An 18,968-nucleotide genomic window follows, 5' to 3' on the forward strand; every position below is an offset into this window, starting at 1 on the left:
TGTATTGCTGGATCCGGTTTGCTAGTATTTTAGTGAGGATTTTAGCATCTATGTTCATCAGGGATATTGGCCTGTAATTGTCTTTCTTTGTAGTATCTTTATCTGGTTTTGGGATTAGGATGATGCTGGCCTCATAAAAAGAGTTTGGGAGTTTTCCCTCCTCTTGAATTTTCTGAAATAGTTTGAATAGAATAAGTGTTAATTCGTCTTTGAATGTTTGGTAAAACTCGCCTGAAAATCCATCTGGTCCAGGACTTTTGTTTGCTGGGACTTTTTTGATTACTGCTTCAATTTCATTAGTTGTTATCGGCCTATTCAGGTTTTCTGCCTCTTCTTGATTCAGCTTTGGAAGGTTGTATACTTCTCGGAATTTGTCCATTTCCCCCATGTTGTCCAGTTTATTGGCATATAGTTGTTCATAATATTTTCTTACAATCCTTTGCATTTCTGTTGGGTCAGTTGTTATATTGTCTCTTTCATTTCTGATTTTATTTATTTGGGTCCTCTCTTTTTGTTTCTTAGTGAGTCTGGCTAAAGGTGCATCAATCTTACTTACTTTTGCAAAGAACCAGCTCTTGGTTTCATTGATTTTTTGTATTGTTTTTTAGTCTCTATGTCATTAATTTCTGCTCTGATCTTTATTATTTCCTTCCTTCTACTTCCTCGGGGCTTTTCTTGCTGTTCTCATTCTAGTTCTTTTAGTTGTTGTGTTAGATGGTTCATTAGATCTTTTTCTTGTTTCTTGAGATAGGCCTGTAATGCTATGAATTTTCCTCTCAGGACTGCTTTCGTTGTGTCCATAGATTTTGGGTTGTTGTCTGTTCATTTTTGTTACTTTCCATGAAGTGTTTGATTTCTTCCTGGATCTTATTGGTAACTCGTTCATTGTTTAATAACAAGCTATTTATCCTCCATGTGTTTGAACATTTTTGAGTTTTTTTATAGTGGTTGATTTCTAGTTTCATGGCATTGTGATCTGAGAAGATGCTTGATATGATTTCAATCTTCTTGTATTTATAGAGACTTGCCTTGTGCCCTAACTTGTGGTCTATTTTTCAGAATGTTCCATGTGCACTGGAGAAGAATGTGTATTCTGCTGCTTTGGAGTGAAATGTTCTGTAAGTGTCAATTAAATCCATTAGGTCTAGTGATTCATTTAAGGTCTGCGTTTCCCTGTTGATTTTTTTTGTCTTGATGATCTGTGCAGTGCTGGCAGTTGCGTGTTAAAGTCCCCCACTATGATTGTGTTGCTGTCAATCTCCCCTTTAAAGTCCCCCAAGAAATTTTTTATGTATTTAGGTGCTCCTATATCGGGTGCGTAAATATTTGTAAGGGTTATTTCCTCCTGTTGGATTGATCCCTTTATAATATGTAGTGACCATCTTTGTCTCTTGTTATGGTCTTTATTTTGAAGTCTGTTTTGTCAGAAATAAGAATTGCTGCTTCAGCTTTGTTTTCCTTTCCATTTGCATGGAATATTTTACTCCATCCCTTCACTTTTAGCCTGTGTGAGTCTTTTGCTGTCAGGTAGGTCTCTTGTAGACAGCATATATTCGGGTCCTGTTTTCTTATCCATTCAGCTTCCCTATGTCTTTTGATTGGAGCATTTATTCCGTTTACATTTGTTACTATTGATATAAACTTATTTAATGCCATTTTCCCCCTTTATGCTGATGTACCTTTCTCTCACTATTCCTTCTTTTTCTTAGAGCAGTCCTTTTAGCATTTCTTGCAATGCTGGTTTGGTGGTACTGAATTCCTTTAACCTTTTTTTGTCTGGGAAGCTTTTTATTTCACTTTCAATTTTCAACGATAGCCTTGCTGGATAAAGCAATCTTGGTTGCATGTTCTTGCTTTTCATTACTTGCAGAACTTCATGCCACTCCCTTCTGGCCTGATGAGTCTCTGTTGAGAAATCAGCTGTCAGCCTTATGGGGGTTCCCTTGTAGGTCACTGCTTGTCTCTCTCTTGCAGCCCTTAATATTTTCTCTTTGTCCTTGCCATTTGCCATTTTAATTATGATGTGTCTTGGAGTGGGTCTCTTTGGGCCCCTATTGTTTGGAACCCTCTCTGCTTCCTGAACTTGTGTGGCTTTCTCCTTCGCCAGCCTATGGAAGTTTCTTATCATTATTTCCTCCACCAAGTTCTCTATCCCTTGCTCTCTTTCCTCCCCCTCTGGCACTCCTATAATGCGAATGTTGTTCAACTTTATGTTGTCCCAAAGCTCCCTTAGACTGTCCTCATGCTTTTTAAGCGTATTTTCTTTTTGCTGCTCTGATTGAGTTTTTTCTACCTTGTCTTCTAAGTCACTTATTCTATCCTCTGCTTCATTGAGCCTGCTTTTAATTCCTTCCAGTGCATTCTTGATATCAGAAACAGCATTCTTTATCTCCGTCTGAGTTTTGTTTATGGTATGTATCTCTTTTTTCATGTTTTCACTAAGGTCCTTGATCTTATCATCTAGCATCTTTTTAAGTTTCTTGAACTACTTCATCATCAATACTCTGAACTCTGTTTTTGATGACTTCCTTAACTCCATCTCATGAAAGTCTTTTTCTGGCGATGTTTCCTTTTCTTTGATTTGGGGGGTTGTTTCTTTGTCTCCCCATTATGGTAGGTCTTAGTGTCTGTATCTATATATTAGATATATTTGCTGTTTCTCAGTCTTGTCGGGAGGGATTTTGTCTTGTGGGTCCATGAAGCCCAGCAGTGTGTTTTCCTTATACTTCTGATCTCTTTGCTCTAGGCGTGTGCCTCTCATGAGTGTCCCTTTTGTGGGTTCTTTGGGTTTTCCTCTTGTGGTTGGGCCTAGATTGTTGTTGATCAGTCCTTGGGAGGACCCTCCTCTTTGGTTGGCTAACTGTGTCTCAGCCCCAACCTCGTCGCGTAAGCTGTTGTATGGGTGTTGGCAAGGCAGGACAATATACAACTAAACTTCCAGGAAACAAGAGGTATCTTACAAAATATCTTGACAGTCACAATCAACACAACCCATGTGAAATTAGAACTGGGAGAGTGAAGGGAGAACGCACACACACAGACACACACACACACACACACACAAAATGCTTAAGAAAGAGAGAAAGAAAAGTAACGCTTAGAGAGAGATATGTATATTGTTGTTTATACTGGTGAATATTTAGAGAATAATAATAAACTAAAATGTGAAAAATAGAGAAGCTACTGGGAGATAACAGAAGCAGAGAAAAGATTCTGAAAGAAGGGCCAGCAAAAATTAAGGGAGAGAGTAGGAATAGGGTAATAGTTGAAAATGAGAAAACACAAATACAATAAAGAGAAGAAGAGAAACTAACAATCGAACAAAAAGACAGGAAAAGGGAGGAAAACAGAAGAACGAAAGAAAAGAAGAAGAAAAAAAGAAAAAGAAATAAAGTTATGCCAACGGATCGAGAGGAGAGAGAGAGATGAAGCCCAGGCAGGGAGGGAATACGGTGAGAGATTTGGGGGAAACTATAGAGGAAAGCAGTAAACTTGGTTATAATGATAAAGTCCCAGTCGTTAAGCAGGGATATCAAGAAAGTCTTGATAGAAGAAGCAAGGATAAAACAAAACAAAGGAAATAACCAAAACAAAACTAAAAGCAAGCTACTCAAGACAAAATTCTTTTATAAAATATAGAAAAAAAAATTTAGTTAAAAAAAAAATTTATTATAAAATTTAAAAAAGAAGAAAAAACAAATTTTCTCCCCGTTTCTTCCTAAGGAAAAAAAAGAAAAAATAAACAAACCCACAAACAAAAACCAAAAAAACCCCAAAAACCAAAAAAACCAAAACCAAACCAAACAAAAAAACAAGAAAAAGACAGTCAACCAGGTGGGTTTCTTCTGGGCAGCTTGTTGTCTGCGGCTCACTGTTTTGTGGGCTGATTGCCGTTCTCCTGGGAGGTGCTTGTGTATCACCCAATGTGAGGGGCGTCCAGGTTTGGCTCTGGGGTCCTTCGGTAGATGGCTGATCTGAGGCTCTCCGTGGGCCACCTCCCCTTGTCAGCTATTTTGCAGCCTTGTGGTTGCCTGGTGTTGCTCCAGAGTCTCCTGTAGAGTCTTCAGGGTGCAGGGTGGCTAGTGTAGCCCAGGGTGTCACTCCCCTTGAGATGTCGCTGTCAGGCGCTCCTCTGCAGGAGTTAGTCTCTGCTCCACCACCAGCTCCTCAGTCCCTCCCCTGTCCTCTGGTTCTAGTTCCCCAGGCTCTGTCTGCTGCAGCTTCAGATTGATTTCAGCCGGTTGCCTTTTCTGTCTGGGCCATTTCAGCAGCCTGGGCTCCGTGGGTTCGATTAAAGAACATTCCAGTGAGCCTTTTGCCTGCCCAGCCCCCAGGAGGGGTTTTCAGCGTTTCCTCCAGCTCCCAAAGGACAGTCCCTGAGAGTCTTATTCCTGTAAAGTCCTCCTGTGAGCTGCTGTCCTTCCCCCTCAGGACTGCGCCCTGCGGGGTGTCTGGGGCCTGGTGAGCGGGACCCGCCCCTTTCCTGTTGGGGGCGGTGCTCCCGGTTGTGGGAGAGGCCAGCGGGCTCTGTCCCTCCTTGCTCAGCTCTGGTTGGCTGGTCTCACCAAGCCCGCCCCTCAGACCGCGGACTGTGCAGACCCCAACCCCAGCCTTAGCTGGTCTGTCCCCCAGTGCACGCGGGGAAGGTGGGAGCCAGTTCCGCACAAACTGGCAAACGCACAGAGCAACACACAGGCAGAGAGTCCTCCCCTCAAGGTCCTGCCGCCCAGCAGGAGGCGACCCAAAGTCAGCTCCACGCAGCTCCCCACACCGCTGGTCTCAGCAAAGCTGGGACAGCTTCCCAGGCCACCAAAAGCCCCTCAGGGCTGGTCACAGATCCCAGCCTCTGGGCACCGGGAGCTCAGGGCGGGAGGGCTCCTCCCCTCGCCCACACCACGCAGATTCAGCGCTTTCTGGGGCTCAACACTGCCCCACAGGGAGGCAGAGGGTCCCCGTGTGTGGCTGCTCAGCACAGTCCTCTGGTCCCTTACCACTTGGGTGCCACAGACCTTGGGACAGCCCTTCCTGTGGTTGGCACCCCGAGCACTAGATGCCGGTTGCAGCCGCCACTAGAAGCTTTGTTTTACTAGGAAGGCGCCGTCCCCTCCTCACGGACTCACCGCTCCCCTGGGTCCCTCTGCCCTCCGGGGGGCGCTCCTTCCCCTCTCCTGCGCTCAGGTGTGGGATCCCCACTTTTGGATGCGGGTCCGCACCCCCGAGGGAAGGGAGCTTCGCAGCCTCCAAGCCTCCAGGCTCGGAGCCCAGCACAGGCTTCAGGGGGGACTCCCCCTTCCTTACGGACTCCATGATGTCTCTCCAGTGCTCCCCACTCGCACTCCGTCCACTCAGGTATGTTTCTCTGGGTTTCCAAGCTGGCTCCGTAGGATTTTAGGAGTAAATCGAGTCTGTGGCTGGGAGCGGGGGCCTCTGCTGCTTCTCACAGCCCCGCCAGCTTCCCTCCCCCCAGTTTTTCACTATGGCAAACAGGGTTGCTGTCAGCATTCTTGCAGGAGCCTTGTACAAGTGTGCAGGGGTTCGTCATGTGGAGCTGGAGGGCCGGATGGTGCACGCACATCTTCATTCCTGCCAGATGCTGCCAGGTGGCTCTCCAGGGTGTTGGGCCAGTTTATAGTGCCCCAGCCGTGTGTGAGCTGCCCTCCGCCCCATGCACTCAAAGTTTATATGTCCCAGCTTTTATTTTATTTAAGATATTTTGTCAATCTGAAGATAAAATGGAATCTCTTTATTGTTTGATTTGTATTTCCCAGATTACCCAGGTTAAATGTCTTATTCTTGTAGAAGCCCAGTGTGTGAGGCTAAATTAGACAGAGTTGTTCTGTTCTGGGGTGGAGTAATGGTTCATATTTAAGATTTCTAAGCTATTGCATTTATTGTTTTAGTATCTTTGGATGATGTATATGTTCCTAAATATTGAACGTATTTTTAAGTAAATGAGTTTGTATTAAATCTCTTTTGTAGCATATTTTGGTAGTTGTGGACTGTGATTTTAGCATTATCTCTTCCCATCCCTTTATATTCATTAACTGGGAGTTCACTTTAACAGCAGGTGTGAAAACCCAGCCATGAGGCTGAGGACTGGAACAGACATCTGAGTCCTAAGGACAGGAATCCTCCAACTCGCCGGGCATGCTCCTGATTTAGCACCTTTCCTGACTGTTCCCTCTGCCTGAAACGCTCCTCACCCAGAAACGCACGTGGCTCACTCCCGCACCTGCAGGTTGTCTCCAGGTCTCGCCTTCTCCGTGGCGGTTTTTCCGACTTTGCACCGTGTAATGTGTGCCAGTCCAGCAGCCACTCCTACATCTTTTCCTGCTCTGTTTCCTTCATAGTGCTTACCACTGAATAACTGTCTTTGTAAGTCACTTAGTTACTATTTGTTTTGACTACTGTTTCTTTCCTTGTCTTTCTCCTGCCACCTGTAGAATGTAGCTTCTGCAAGGCAGGCACCGTGGTCTGTCTTTCACTACAGTAGTCCCCTCCTTATCCACGGTTTCAGTTACCTAGGGTCAGCTGTGGCCTGACAATATTAAACAGAAATTTCCAAAAATAAACAATTCAAAACTTTTAAATTGAGCACGGTTCTGAGTAGCGTGATGAAGTCTCCTGTGGTCCCTTTCAGTCCCACCTGGAACAGGAATCATCCTTTTGTCCAGTGTATCCACAGTGCATACCTTATGTGCTCACTAGTTACTTAGTAGCCGTCTTGGTCATCAGATTAACTGTAAGGGTATCAAAGTGCTTGTGTTCAAGTAGTCCTTATTATACTTAATAATGGCCCCAAAGTACAAGGGTAGTGATACTGGCAATCAGATATGCCAAAGAGAAATAAAATGTATTTATTTATAGGGTTCAGTACTACTCGTGGTTTTAGGTAGCCAGTAGGGGGTCTTAGAAAAAATCTACCATGGATAAAGAGGGACTACTCTGTATACTGTTTTTTCCTATACATAGATACCTATGATAAAGCTTAATTTATAAATTCAGCACAGTGAGAGAGTAACAACAATAATAAAATAGATCAATTATAAAAATATACTGTAATAAAAGTTGTGTCAATGCAGTCTCTTTTTTTCTCAAAATACCTTTCCCCTTACCGGGGAGCTGTCACAGTTGTCAGGTGAGGGAAGATGGTGGCCTTCAACAGGAGGGTGAAGAGAGTCGGATGATTAGGGAGACACTTAGGACCCGTCTACTGTCTTTTCCTGTGACCACTGAAATAAGGAATCTGAGGAACTTGACTGCAGCTGGGCTTAGCTGAGCCAGGAGGCTGTGCTGCTGTTGAGCCTGCTCCTAAGTAATCAGTTAGGAAGCTGTCCAAGTGCTCCACCCACATCTTTAACTTTCTTCCTGGTGAGAGGAATCTGAGCAAACTGCCTTTATTCCACAGCAGTGACTCGTGGAGCAGCACTGATCGCATCAGAGTTTCTGGAGGGAAGGTGGTGTGCGACGTCCGAGTTTCCCTGGTCTCTGAATCTTTTGTACGAGTACATTAGTTTCTTTTGTCTCAGGCCACCTTTGCCAGGACAGCTTCTTCCAGCGTGCCTGGAAATGTTCTCAGTGGTGTGTTCGAGGCTTGGCTGCATCCCCTTGTCTGGAACAAATCTTTTATTTTAAGGAAATAGCAGGAGGTGGATTCTGGACTCTTGGATCCTGTCCCCTCTCAGCTGTTAACTTGGCATTTGATACCTTGGTAATTTTCAGCTTAACCTGCCCCTCTCCTGCCTGTTTCTCACTAATATCAGTTTCATACTGGAAGCCGAATTTCACACATACCACCTCAGCAATCTTGAGTGAGATGGTTTAGATCAACACCTGTTTCTTCAGGACTTTCCCAAGACGTAATGGAGGCACATGGGTTGGTTTCTGTGCTCACCTCCAGGGCTGGTATGATTTTCCTTTGGTTCAGTGGCCATGTACTCCACTGCAACCTAAAACCATCCAGAGGATGGGAATCTCATGTTGCTCATTTCACATGGGAAAGCCATGACCCACCCTCTTATTCAAGTTGCATTAAAATCTGATTTCCATGGCCCATGTGAGTGGGAGCTCCAGCCCTGTCCCAGCTGTCAAGTTTAGCAATGCCATTTCCACACACGGCCAGTGGGCAACCACCAGGCACTAGGCAGCTGAGTGCGGGCAGAAAAGTCCCAGACACCTATAGCAGCCCGAACATTACTCATCCTGCTACTGCCAGGATAAATATTGGAATAAGTGGTATTCTTCTCTAAGCAAGAGAGTTGTCAAAATGCTTATCACTTTATAAAATGTAATAATGTATTGTGCCTGTTCATGCTTTCAAATGTTCCAACCATTTACCAGATGCTTTTCTTTAATGAGTTTAGTAATAGCTTTAACTTTTTAATTCTTTCTAGGAGACCTGGAGAGCCCAGGAGTTTCCATGCTGTGCTGCCAGCCAAGCTCTGGATGCACCTGGCCGTGGTGGCCTGTGGTGATCGGGTGGAGGAGACGCTGGTTATGCTAAAGTCAGCCGTGCTCTTTAGCCACAGGAAGATGCAGTTTCACATTTTCACAGAAGAATCTCTGAAGCCCGAGTTCGATAAGCAGGTGAATTTGCAGAAATCACAGCAAATGTGTACTGAGTGCAGCTGGGCTGCATTTTGGGAGATGCGAGTCCTGTTCACTGGTGTATTTTGCTGCACACTCAGCGGTGTGACGGTGAACCCTTGGCTCTGAGCCTTTCTGTTGTTACCTGGAACACAGGGTCCTTACACCTGTAGAGAGAGGCATTGTGAGGATCCCATGAGATGATGCACTTAGAGCCTTTGCCCCAGCGCCACCCCTCTTGCAGGCGTCAGTATTGTCCTCACTTGGGAGACAGACAGCTCATTTTCATTTGTGTCTCTTTTATAAGTGAGCAATATATGTTAATTAAATTCAAACCATATAGATGTTATGAGCTGAGTGCGCAGCCTTTGCGGCTTTCGGCCCTGCCCAGGAAACTGCCGGGATCAACGGTTTTCACTGATTCTCCTGTTTTCTTTGTACACCAGTGTGTGCGTGTATGTCTGTGGGTGGTGTGCATGTGTATATGCATACATGCCTGTACATATATAGGCACATACTTAATGCATGAATATTTATGTACCCAGCTTAAAATATATTAGTTTCACAAAATCAGGATGATTCTCTGTGTGATCTGGAACTTGCTTTTCCTCACTTAGAAACATATTGTCAGCATTGTTCCGGGTCAGGATTCGTACATTCATACATCATGCTTTCTGGTGACTGCATAGTATTTTATTCTGTGGCTGGGTCATCATTTATTTGACTTTCTATGCTGGGGAACAAATAATTTTTTAACCAGTACACGAGGAGCACTTTGGAAATGCCTCTTCTCCCCAGTGTAGGTACGTGTGTTACTTTGCAGACCAAGCTTTGTTTTCCCTGAAAGTCTTCACTCACAGTAAGTCCCTGAATGCTGGCAGAGCACTCGCTTTGCGTTGGGTCTGTTTGCTTGAGTCAGCAGCGCTGCCTCCTGCCACCAGGAGCCACGCTGATGAGAAAAGCCCGAGAAGCATATTGGGCAGAGAAAGGCTAATAACAGAAAGCTAGAAAATGTGTAATGTTTTCTAAAGAAAAAATCACCTTGACATCTTCACCAAGAGGAGCCAGGGGAACAAATGTTCTTGGGGCTTGGAAATTGTTTGCAGAATGCCTTGAGAAGTGTCCGAGTCAGGCTGAGGGGAAGCACACAGTCAGCTCTGTGAAGCCGCGGGGCGGGGAGGAAGGTCATCATAATACACATTGTCAAGGGCTTGCGACTTGCTCTTATTTAATCCTCATAACAACCCTTCGGAAAAGGTCACAATCATGTTCCTATTTTACAAATGGAGTTCCAAAATCTTGTCGCCTTTCTGAGCTGTTTTCTCATCTGCAGCTTGGGGCAGCTGGATCGATAAAAGAGATAGATCTGTAATCAGAATAGGCCGGGGAGGCTGCAGCGACAGCCCCAGAGGATTCCTGCCTGCCTGCTGCCGTCTCAGCTGACAGACCGTCCCTGCCTGAGGCGCCGCTGGACCTGCGGCCTCTGTAGCCCTTGGGATGCCGCAGACCAGTGGGCCAGGCCTGTGCCTCTTGTTCCCTCTGCTTGACGGTGACATGTCGACACACATTTAATTGTCCCGAAGCGGTCACAAGGGGCTGAGAAGTACTCTATGTGCAGGAAAGAGGCAGATGTTAGAAACGTGTTTCTCAATACCCATTTGACAAGTGCTTACTGAGAACCGGCTCCATGCAAGAAGCTGGGACATGAGGATGGAGACAAACAAAATACAGACTTTGACTTAACAGAAAGGTAAGGAGAAGGGAGGTGTGTGTAACCAGACGTGTGCGGCAGATTGTGTTTCTCAAAGAGGCCCAGGGGTCCCACCTTCTGGTATCACCCCCTCGTGTGCTTCCCCCGCCCCGCACAGCTCAGGGCTGGTCTGTGTGACCAGCAGCACCGGGGAGAGGTGCTGCTGCTCCGCCTCGGGACTAGGGCCTTCCGTCTTGTTCGCACTTTCTCTCTGATCACCTGCTTTGGGGAAGCCAGCTGCCATCAGAGGAGCCCTTGGAGAGGCCTCATGCTCAGGAATGAAGGCCTGCTGCTGACGCTCCTGTGAATAAACCTGAAGATGGAACCTCCAGCCCTATGTAGCCTTCAGATTGATATTGGAGGAAATGGGGGTCTTTTCCCCACTGGGTCTTGGGGGTGGAGGCCTTACCATATCTTGAGAGAAAGAATTTGAGACTCGCACAGGAGGATGAGTGATTTTTATTTGTGTGGAATTATATCCCGGGGTTTCCAAAGTCCCATTTCCCTTAGTCCAGTCGTAGAGGTGTAGCTGAGGTTTTAGCAGAGCTAAAATCAGAGCCAGTGTCCAGAGTTGCCTTTCCACGTGGCAGCTGGGTCCAGTCCAGCATCAGGGGGTCCGTGCGCCCTGTGGGTGAATGCAGGGGAGCTCCGCAAACCCAGTGTCACCCAAGTCCCAAGAGCAGTAAGAGCACAAGAGAGTGAACTTTGTTCAGGGGATTAAATATCCCAAATTTTGTGCCCTTGCAGTGGCCACACCAATTCTGGTCAGTGACCTTTGTTCCCAGGTATAACCCAGCAGGGACCTTCCTATGCCACCCCAGCTTTACCAGGCATGCACCTATCTCCCCTTCGTTGGACCCCTGAGGAGTGTAAAGCTGTAGCTTCCTGGTGAAACTGCCCAGATGACATGCCTGTAATATTTGGCCTTCCCTTTGCTCTTTTCCTATTATTAATAACTAGTGAATTACAATAGCATCAAGATGACTGTAGCCCCAGCCATTAGCTGGGCTGTAACCTCAGAGAGGCCTTGGCTCAGAACAATGCAGCTCGCAGATTCCTGACCCTAAGAAACTATGAGATAAGTATATTTTGGTTTTGAGCTACTAAGTTTGGGGGTAATTTGTTATAAGGCAATAGCTAATACATATACATCTGTGTATATAATATGTACGTACATATAAAATAGGGTGTCACAAATGTAATGGTATGTGACATCTGAGCCTCGCTCATAGAAAGGAGACAGCTTCTGCTTGGTTCTTCTTGGGATGCCTGCCCCTGGAACCTGGCCACCCCACTGATGAAGCCCAAACTAGCACGTATGGAGAGATGACACATAGAGGTCCGGAAGAGACGAAATGAGGTCTTCAGCCAATAACCACCCTCACCCCCCAGACATGTGAGTAAAGGAGCCTTCAGGGGATTCCAGCCTCCAGCCTTCAAGGCTTCCAGCTGAGTCTTGACAGCGTGGAGCAGAGCCAAGCAGTCCCTTCAGTGCCTTGTCCAAATTCCTGAACCAGGGAATCTAAGAACATAATAACTAAAAAATTACTAAGTTTGGGGGTATTTTGTTATGATCCATAATAACCAGAACATTATAAATTAGGAGCTAAATTACATGGGGAATCTTTGTAGATACTGTGAGGTTGTGCTGTGTTTTGAATTTCCTGAGGCCTTTACCCCTTTGATGGCTCATTTCCTCAAGCTCAACTCACAAAGGAAATTATAATAGGATGTTAAAAGCTAGGCAGGGCCTATGGTGTCACCCCTTTTTTTATAATAGGATTGGGGTGCCAGTTTTGATTTAAAATATTGACTCTTACATAAATCACAGAACTCTCAGTCCCAATTTCTTCATCTATATCAAAGTGTAAGCAAAAACCCCACAGCAGATAGGTACACAAAGGGCACAGATGGTTCTCGCTGTGCTTCTGCAGTGTAATGGTGAGGCTGAATCAGGCACTCCGTATATTCTCTCACCACAAGCATTCTCTGGAACATCTCCCATATGTTGGGCAATATGTGAGCCTAAAAGTAGTAGATCAGCAGCAGTTGATTTCTGCTCAGCCACAGGGGATGGTGGAGGGCAGGTTAAGTGCCAGCATTGAGAGGCGCTGTGGGAATATCCAAAGTTTCCTGTGATAACTTCCTGGGAGGTGCAGGGTCACGTACCTCAGGCTAAAAACAAAACAAAATGCTAATTGCCATCATCATTTCTTTGGAAGTTGCCTTGTGGGTGAATTTTATTTAAGTAGAATTTATTTTAAAGCTGCTTAAGCACGATATATATGGTGGTATTTACCATCTACCTTGTAGATCTTTAATATTTTAAAGTTTAATTTATTTTTGTCATCTCCCAAAATAGAAGCTGAAAATGACAGCTGGTTGATTTTCTGGACTCTCTGGGAAGGTTGGGATCAGACATGATTTAGGTTTGGTTAATCTATTCACCTGCCCTAGACTCAGTATTAGAAAATAGTGGGACACAGAAATTGTGATGGCCTCCAGCCCATTCTGGTGGGGACAGTGGGGCAGCCGAAGCCTGTGTGTGTCTGTGTGTACGCACGCGAGTGTAGCTTCGCCGTGGAGGACGTGGCCACAGGACTTCAGTGTTCGCAGTCAGTATACCATTCGTGTACATGCCTAGTAAAAAATGTAGATGAACTGAACATTTCAGTTAAAAGACATAGATTGACAAAGGTAGATAAGCCCTTCTAGAGGATTGGATGGTAAAGATCAAATTATTAAGGAGACCAGTGGAGCCAGGACCTTCCTGCCGTCCCCCCAAGGCCGGCTTGGGCTGCGGTGCACTAGCACAGCCGCACGGGGGCCTGTGCCCAGCGTCTGCTCTGGTTGGTTGGCACTGTTGGCCGAGTGTTCATTGCTAGTGCCGGTTCTGCCGTGTCTGTGCAGTTGTCCTGGATGTTCCTGCTGATGTGGGTTCTGATTCGTCAGTGCCCTTCATAAGTCAGCTGTCAGGTAATTTGACTATTACTCTGACTCTTTCTCATTCTGAGATTTCACTCCCAAATATCCATCTTTTTTTAAAAAAGATGATTGATTGATTTTTAGAGAGAGAAAGGGAGAGAGAAACATTGATTTGTTGTTCCACTTATTTATACATTCATTGGTTTCTTGTTGTATGTGCCCTGACCCGGGATCGAACCCGCAACCTTGGTGTATTGGGACAATGCTCTATCCTGGCATCTGAGCTACCTGGCCAGGGCCCAAATAGTCATCTTAAAATTGCAAATTTAAAATGTTCTCAATGGTATGTTTTTTCAAAAATTTGTATGGATTATATAAGCAATATATGTACATTGGAAAACGAGTCATAAAATCTTAAATGAAAAAACATTGACCATCATAGTAATGCTCAGGGAAAATAGTTCTGGTGTATTTATTTACATTCCTTTTTTTCATTTCAACATCAGAAATAGGATCATATCCTATATTCTCTTTGGTATTACTGATACTTCTGTTACTGAATTTCTTCTAAAACAGGGACTGACCAGCTTTTCCTGAGAGGGACCAGATGGTAACTGTTTCAGGCTTTGAGGCTGCGACCTCAGTGACTCAGCCCTGCTGTTTACCGTGAAAGAGCCACAGAAATACGTCAACAAGTGGGTGTGGCTGTGTTCCAATGAAACCTTTACAAACACTGGAATTCAAATTTCATGTGATTTTTCACATCCCAAAATATTACTCTTGTTTTTATTTTTTCAACTTTTAAAAATGTGTAACCGTTCGTGGCTCGTGTGGTACGTGTAGCGACTGGGTTGGCTCTTGCGCTCCCATTGTTTGCTGACCCTTTTCCTACAACATTGTTAATAGTAGCTACATAGTTTCTGTTATGTAGATGTACCCAAACTTATTTAACCAATCTCATATTTAGGCTCTTTCCTATTTTTTACTGTTAAAAACAACAAGAGAGTAAACAACCTTCTTATAAATGTGTGCAATTTGGGGATTTTCGTTGGGATAAATTCTTAGAAGTAGAATTGTTATGGCAATGGGAAAGCATTAACTCACAAAATTATAAAGATACACAGATGGCAGATAAGCATAACGTCATTCATCATTAGGGAATGCAAATTAAAACAAGATACCACTCACTACACGTCGATTAGAGTGGCCGACCACAGTTCACAGCACTGACACCGAAGGTTGGCAGGAATGTGGAGAAGCAGGAACCCTCCCTCACTGTGAGGGGAACGCAAAGTGGTGCAGTGCTTTGGAGAGCAGTTTGCAGTTTCTTAGAAAGCAACCGTAGGCTAACCATACAATCTAGCAATTGCACTTCTTGGTATTTACCCAAATGAATTGAAAAATTGTGCACACAAAAACTTGCACATGAATATTTATGGCAGCTTTATTTATAATCATCTAAAACTGAACACGGTTAAGATGTCCATCAATAGTTAAATGGACGAACAAACTGATATATCCATACAATGGAATATTAGTCAGTGATAGTAAGTAAGCTATCAAACCACAAGAAGACATGGAAGAAAGTTATTACATATTGTTAAGTGAAAGAAGCCCATTTAAAAAGGCTCTATACTGTATGATTCCAACTACATGACATTCTGGAACAGGCAAAGCTAACCAAGAATAAAAAGATCAGTGGCAGCCAGGCCCTCAGAGGGAGCTGGGGAAGGAGAAAGGATGCACAGATGGAACAGGGGATTGTTAGAGTGGTGAAACTACTGCGTGTGATACTGTGATGGTACATATAGGACACCACGTGTTTGTTAAAACCCGTAAAATTGTACAACACAAAGGATGAACACTAATGTGAAATACAGGCTTTACTTAATAATGTACTGATGACAATGGCTCATCAGTTATAACAAACATACCACACTAGTGCAGGATGTAAATAATAGGGGCACTGGGAGAGGGGGAGGGGGAGGGAGGGGGGAGGGGGAGGGGGAGGGAGGGAAGAGAGTATATGGGAATCCTGTACTTTCTGCTCAATTTTTCTGTAAACATAAAACTCTAAAACATAAAGTCTATTAATTAAAATAATTTTGTTGTAAAATTAATATGTGCAAAGATAGTAAAAGTTCTAAAAAATACAGAAATATAAACCTAGAAAATAAAAACACCATCACCATCTCTATAGGCAACCACTTTTAACATTTTGGTGCACATTTGTTCAGACTTTTCTCTACATATAAACCATATACGCATATATCGTCCCTATAAGACAAGCATATTATATATTTTTTTGCACTTTGTTTTTCTAAAACCTAGCTATATATCATAACCATTATTTCCATGTCAGCACATATAGACCTATTTTATTCTAACTGCACAGTAGTCCATTGTATATTTCTATCCTAATGAATTTTGGGCATTTAGTTTGTTCCCAACTATGTGTGTTTTTCCTCCCAAAAGAGGTTTTGGTGACAGTTCTGTATCTTTGTCTTTGAGGATTTGTTTTTACCAATTTCCAAATTTTTCCCTTGAAAGTTTATTCAAATTTATACCGCCCTCACAGTGTTTATGTGGTTTCCCATCACCCTTGCCACCTCTGGATGTTATTTTTTTAATCGTAGCAATGCTCTTGGGTGATAAAGTTAGACTTTTTATGTAAGTTGCCTGAATAAATTTCATTTGACCATTCTGAAGCTTTAGGGGATTTCCATATTTCTGGGGATCTAATCACCCTCCCCTTGACTTCCATGTTTTTCAGTTACGACAGTGGCCTGACTCATATACAAAGAAGTTTGTGCACAGAATCTACCCCATCACATTTTCAGTTGGAAGCCCTCAGGAATGGAAGAAATTATTCAAACCCTGTGCTGCCCAGAGACTCTTTCTTCCGGTAGGAACACCTGCTTTTAATAAGGTGCTGCTTGGGGGAGAATTGCTCCTGGAAATGTGGTGGAATTAACTGGAGTTTATTTAGAAACATTTTACATGCAGCTGAAAATGTGTTTCTCTTGGATTCTGTAGTTGATTCTTTTGGTCTTGATGGTGTAGAGAGAGGGTCCCTGTGTTTCTCAAAGATTGAGGGGCTGACAGCATCTAAAGCTGGCTTTGAATTATGGGTCTTTCTAACGATGGCACCATTTACTAGCTATGTAACCTCATATAACCCCCCGATTTCTCTACACCTCAGTTTCCTCCGTCAGCTTGGCACATCTTTAAGCCTCAGTAAATATTAGCTTAGATTGTTGTTATTTTTCTTATAACAATGACTGCTACGAGATGTAGCCGTGCCAGGGGACAATTCAGGAAAGTCCAGAGTGTTGATTCAACCTTTTGATTTTGAATTTTTGAATTGAATGTTTCAATTTGATTTTTAAAAATCCTAAATAGAAAAATTACTGAACACATATCAAAACTGAGGATACCAAGGAGCATATTTGAGAAAATAAAAGAAAGTGTGGTAACCAGAAAATAGAGTGAGGGGGGTTGAAGAGGCTGAGGCCTGGCGTAGGCCCCGTGGCCCTGTGAGCCGTGAGAGTCAGCTCCCTGCGTGCAGGGCAGTGAGGAGCTGCTGACTGATTTCTGGAAGTGGGGCGATCTAACTTGTGTCTAAAGAGACACACTGGTCCACTGCAGTGTGGACAGTGGAATTGCTGAGGCCAAGCAATGGCGACTTGTGCTCTAGTGGTTGCTGTAGAGATGCAGAACCTGCCTGAGAAATAGAATTTACCAGGCCTCACGATCAGCTTGTTGTAAGAGTTGAAGGGAAGTGAGGTAATAAGGATTTTACACAGGTTTCTGACCTGAAAAGGTTGATCTATTTGAAGTTGCCAATATTCAGCTATTTATGACGTACAAAAAACAGGCAGTTCCTATGGTTAGTCCACTAAACAGTTGGCTGAGCTATTTTTAGATGGAAGGGACTAGAAAGAAATCTGTTTTGGTGAGAGGGGAGATGAGTTTAATGGGAGTTATATTTTGATTTTGGGGTACCTGGGAGACATCCACACAGGAAAGTCTTACCATCTGTTGACCTGAACCCTAAAAGGCAGATGGCATTTTTAGCATTTCTTACACAGAACCTGTGAGAACAAGGCCTGGATGTACTGTTGGTGCTCACTCATTAAATGGCCTGTTTTTCATATGCCACAGACCTTTATATATGTTGTCAGATGGGATTAATTACATAAAAATGGGAGTAAGAAAAACAACCTCAAATTGGCACTAATCCCAGCTAAGCAAGTATTTCATTTCCAATGACATGGGTGCTGGCATTCCTTACCTGCTTTTGATCATGGAAAATAGAGGTCCTAAAAATAATGGCGATTGTGGTTGACAGGACATTTCTCTTCTCTGAGTCATATCATAACAACAGATTATGAACTTGGCATTTTTGGGCATCAGGGAGATGAATTGAGCTTCAAGGTAATTTGAAATAAAGGTTAGGTGATGTTTTCCTTGAAATTCACCACTATAAAGCTAAATCAGGTGTGCTGCCGGGACAGCACAGAGAAGATGGAAATCCTAAAATGTAAACCTTTTACAGGTGGTCAGCCAATTGACCTAGAAGCACAGTCTTACCCATTTTCTGAAGGGTCTCATCTACCTCAAACCTGTAGAGGAAACCCTTTCTCGGGTAGGATTTTTCCATGAGGATGATCAGAGCACAGGCCTTTGCTGCTCAAGCCTGTTAGATGTTCACGTACAATCACTGGAGCTTACATCTCACCAAGTTAAGCTTTATGAAGCCAGGGGACATTTACTGTCGTAGTTCTGTGAACAGTGGTCCTAAGAGCAGGACCATTACTGATGTACACTAAACCTCAGTTGGTTCGATTAAGCTTTCTAAGCTGCATGCTACTTTCAGGTAATTCAGAAGTTTCAATTGTTTAAAACAATATGCCAATTACAAAGAAATGAAAGTTGTTCATTAAAATTGATCCTGGAGGACTCTTTCCTTTTCCATTAGTGAGGGAAATAATTGAGTTTCATGAATTCGCATCACAGAGCAGAACTTACTCCAGCAGATCTCTGGTGCCCACGGAGCCTGTCTGTTGAGCGTGTTGCTGTGGAGGTGGCGGGCGGTGCTTTGACATGACCTGAGCTGCCCACCGGAGGCTCTGGCTCTGGGGCCTCCCCGGAGGCGCAGGCCAAGGTCGGTGCCGCCTGCGCCCTGCCCAGGGCCGGCTGGCATGAGCTACAGGACAACCTGCAGGTGGCTGCTACTTGTGCTGGGCTTGGAGGTGTCCAGGGGAGGACAATCTGTGAACCAAGGTCGCCTGCACTAGTGCTGGGCTAGGGCCACTTAGTGAGAAGTGTGGGGCTCACTGAGGCCAGATGCTGCTTGTTTGAGAGATTTTAGGAATTTCTGAAGCATGATCCAAGACAGGCCATTCCTATGGAAAAGCCACTGGAAACAGCTTGGGTGGGCCTGAAATTTGAGTGGGGCAGGGTCTCAGAGAATCACCAGGGTGGGGCAAACAGTGTGAGCCAGGCTGGTGGAGACTCAGATACGGCGCCGTCTGCTGGCTCTGTTGGGGGCCCAGAAAAGGAGCAGTGGCCTCTGCCGGCACTCCTGTCTGGGAGCAAGCTGCCCCTGCAGCTCTCACCCTGACGCCGGGCAGTTCGGTGCCTCCCCTAGGTGTCTGGTGCCTTTCAAGCACCCCCATGCTGGAGCCCGGAGCGAGTGAGTCTG

The 18,968-nt window shown here is 44.4% G+C and overlaps 1 protein-coding gene and 1 long non-coding RNA gene across 2 annotated transcripts in view; both read left to right on the forward strand.

Annotated features, from left to right (window-relative positions):
• The window catches only part of GXYLT2 (glucoside xylosyltransferase 2), a 136,782-nt gene that overhangs the window by 22,521 nt on the left and 95,293 nt on the right, over positions 1-18,968 (forward strand). Inside the window, exons 2-3 of the mRNA XM_087825139.1 lie at positions 8,394-8,586; positions 16,035-16,166. Coding sequence (XP_087681265.1) covers positions 8,394-8,586; positions 16,035-16,166 — 325 coding nt within the window. The remainder of the gene's footprint in view (positions 1-8,393; positions 8,587-16,034; positions 16,167-18,968) is intronic.
• LOC148091477 (uncharacterized) lies at positions 9,802-14,320 on the forward strand. The gene is made up of 2 exons (XR_015715725.1): positions 9,802-10,336; positions 13,838-14,320. It is a non-coding gene; the product is annotated as an uncharacterized LOC148091477 (long non-coding RNA).

The sequence above is a fragment of the Miniopterus natalensis genome, chromosome 15 (assembly GCF_054644295.1).
Source record: "Miniopterus natalensis isolate mMinNat1 chromosome 15, mMinNat1.hap1, whole genome shotgun sequence".
Classification (NCBI taxonomy): domain Eukaryota; kingdom Metazoa; phylum Chordata; class Mammalia; order Chiroptera; family Miniopteridae; genus Miniopterus; species Miniopterus natalensis.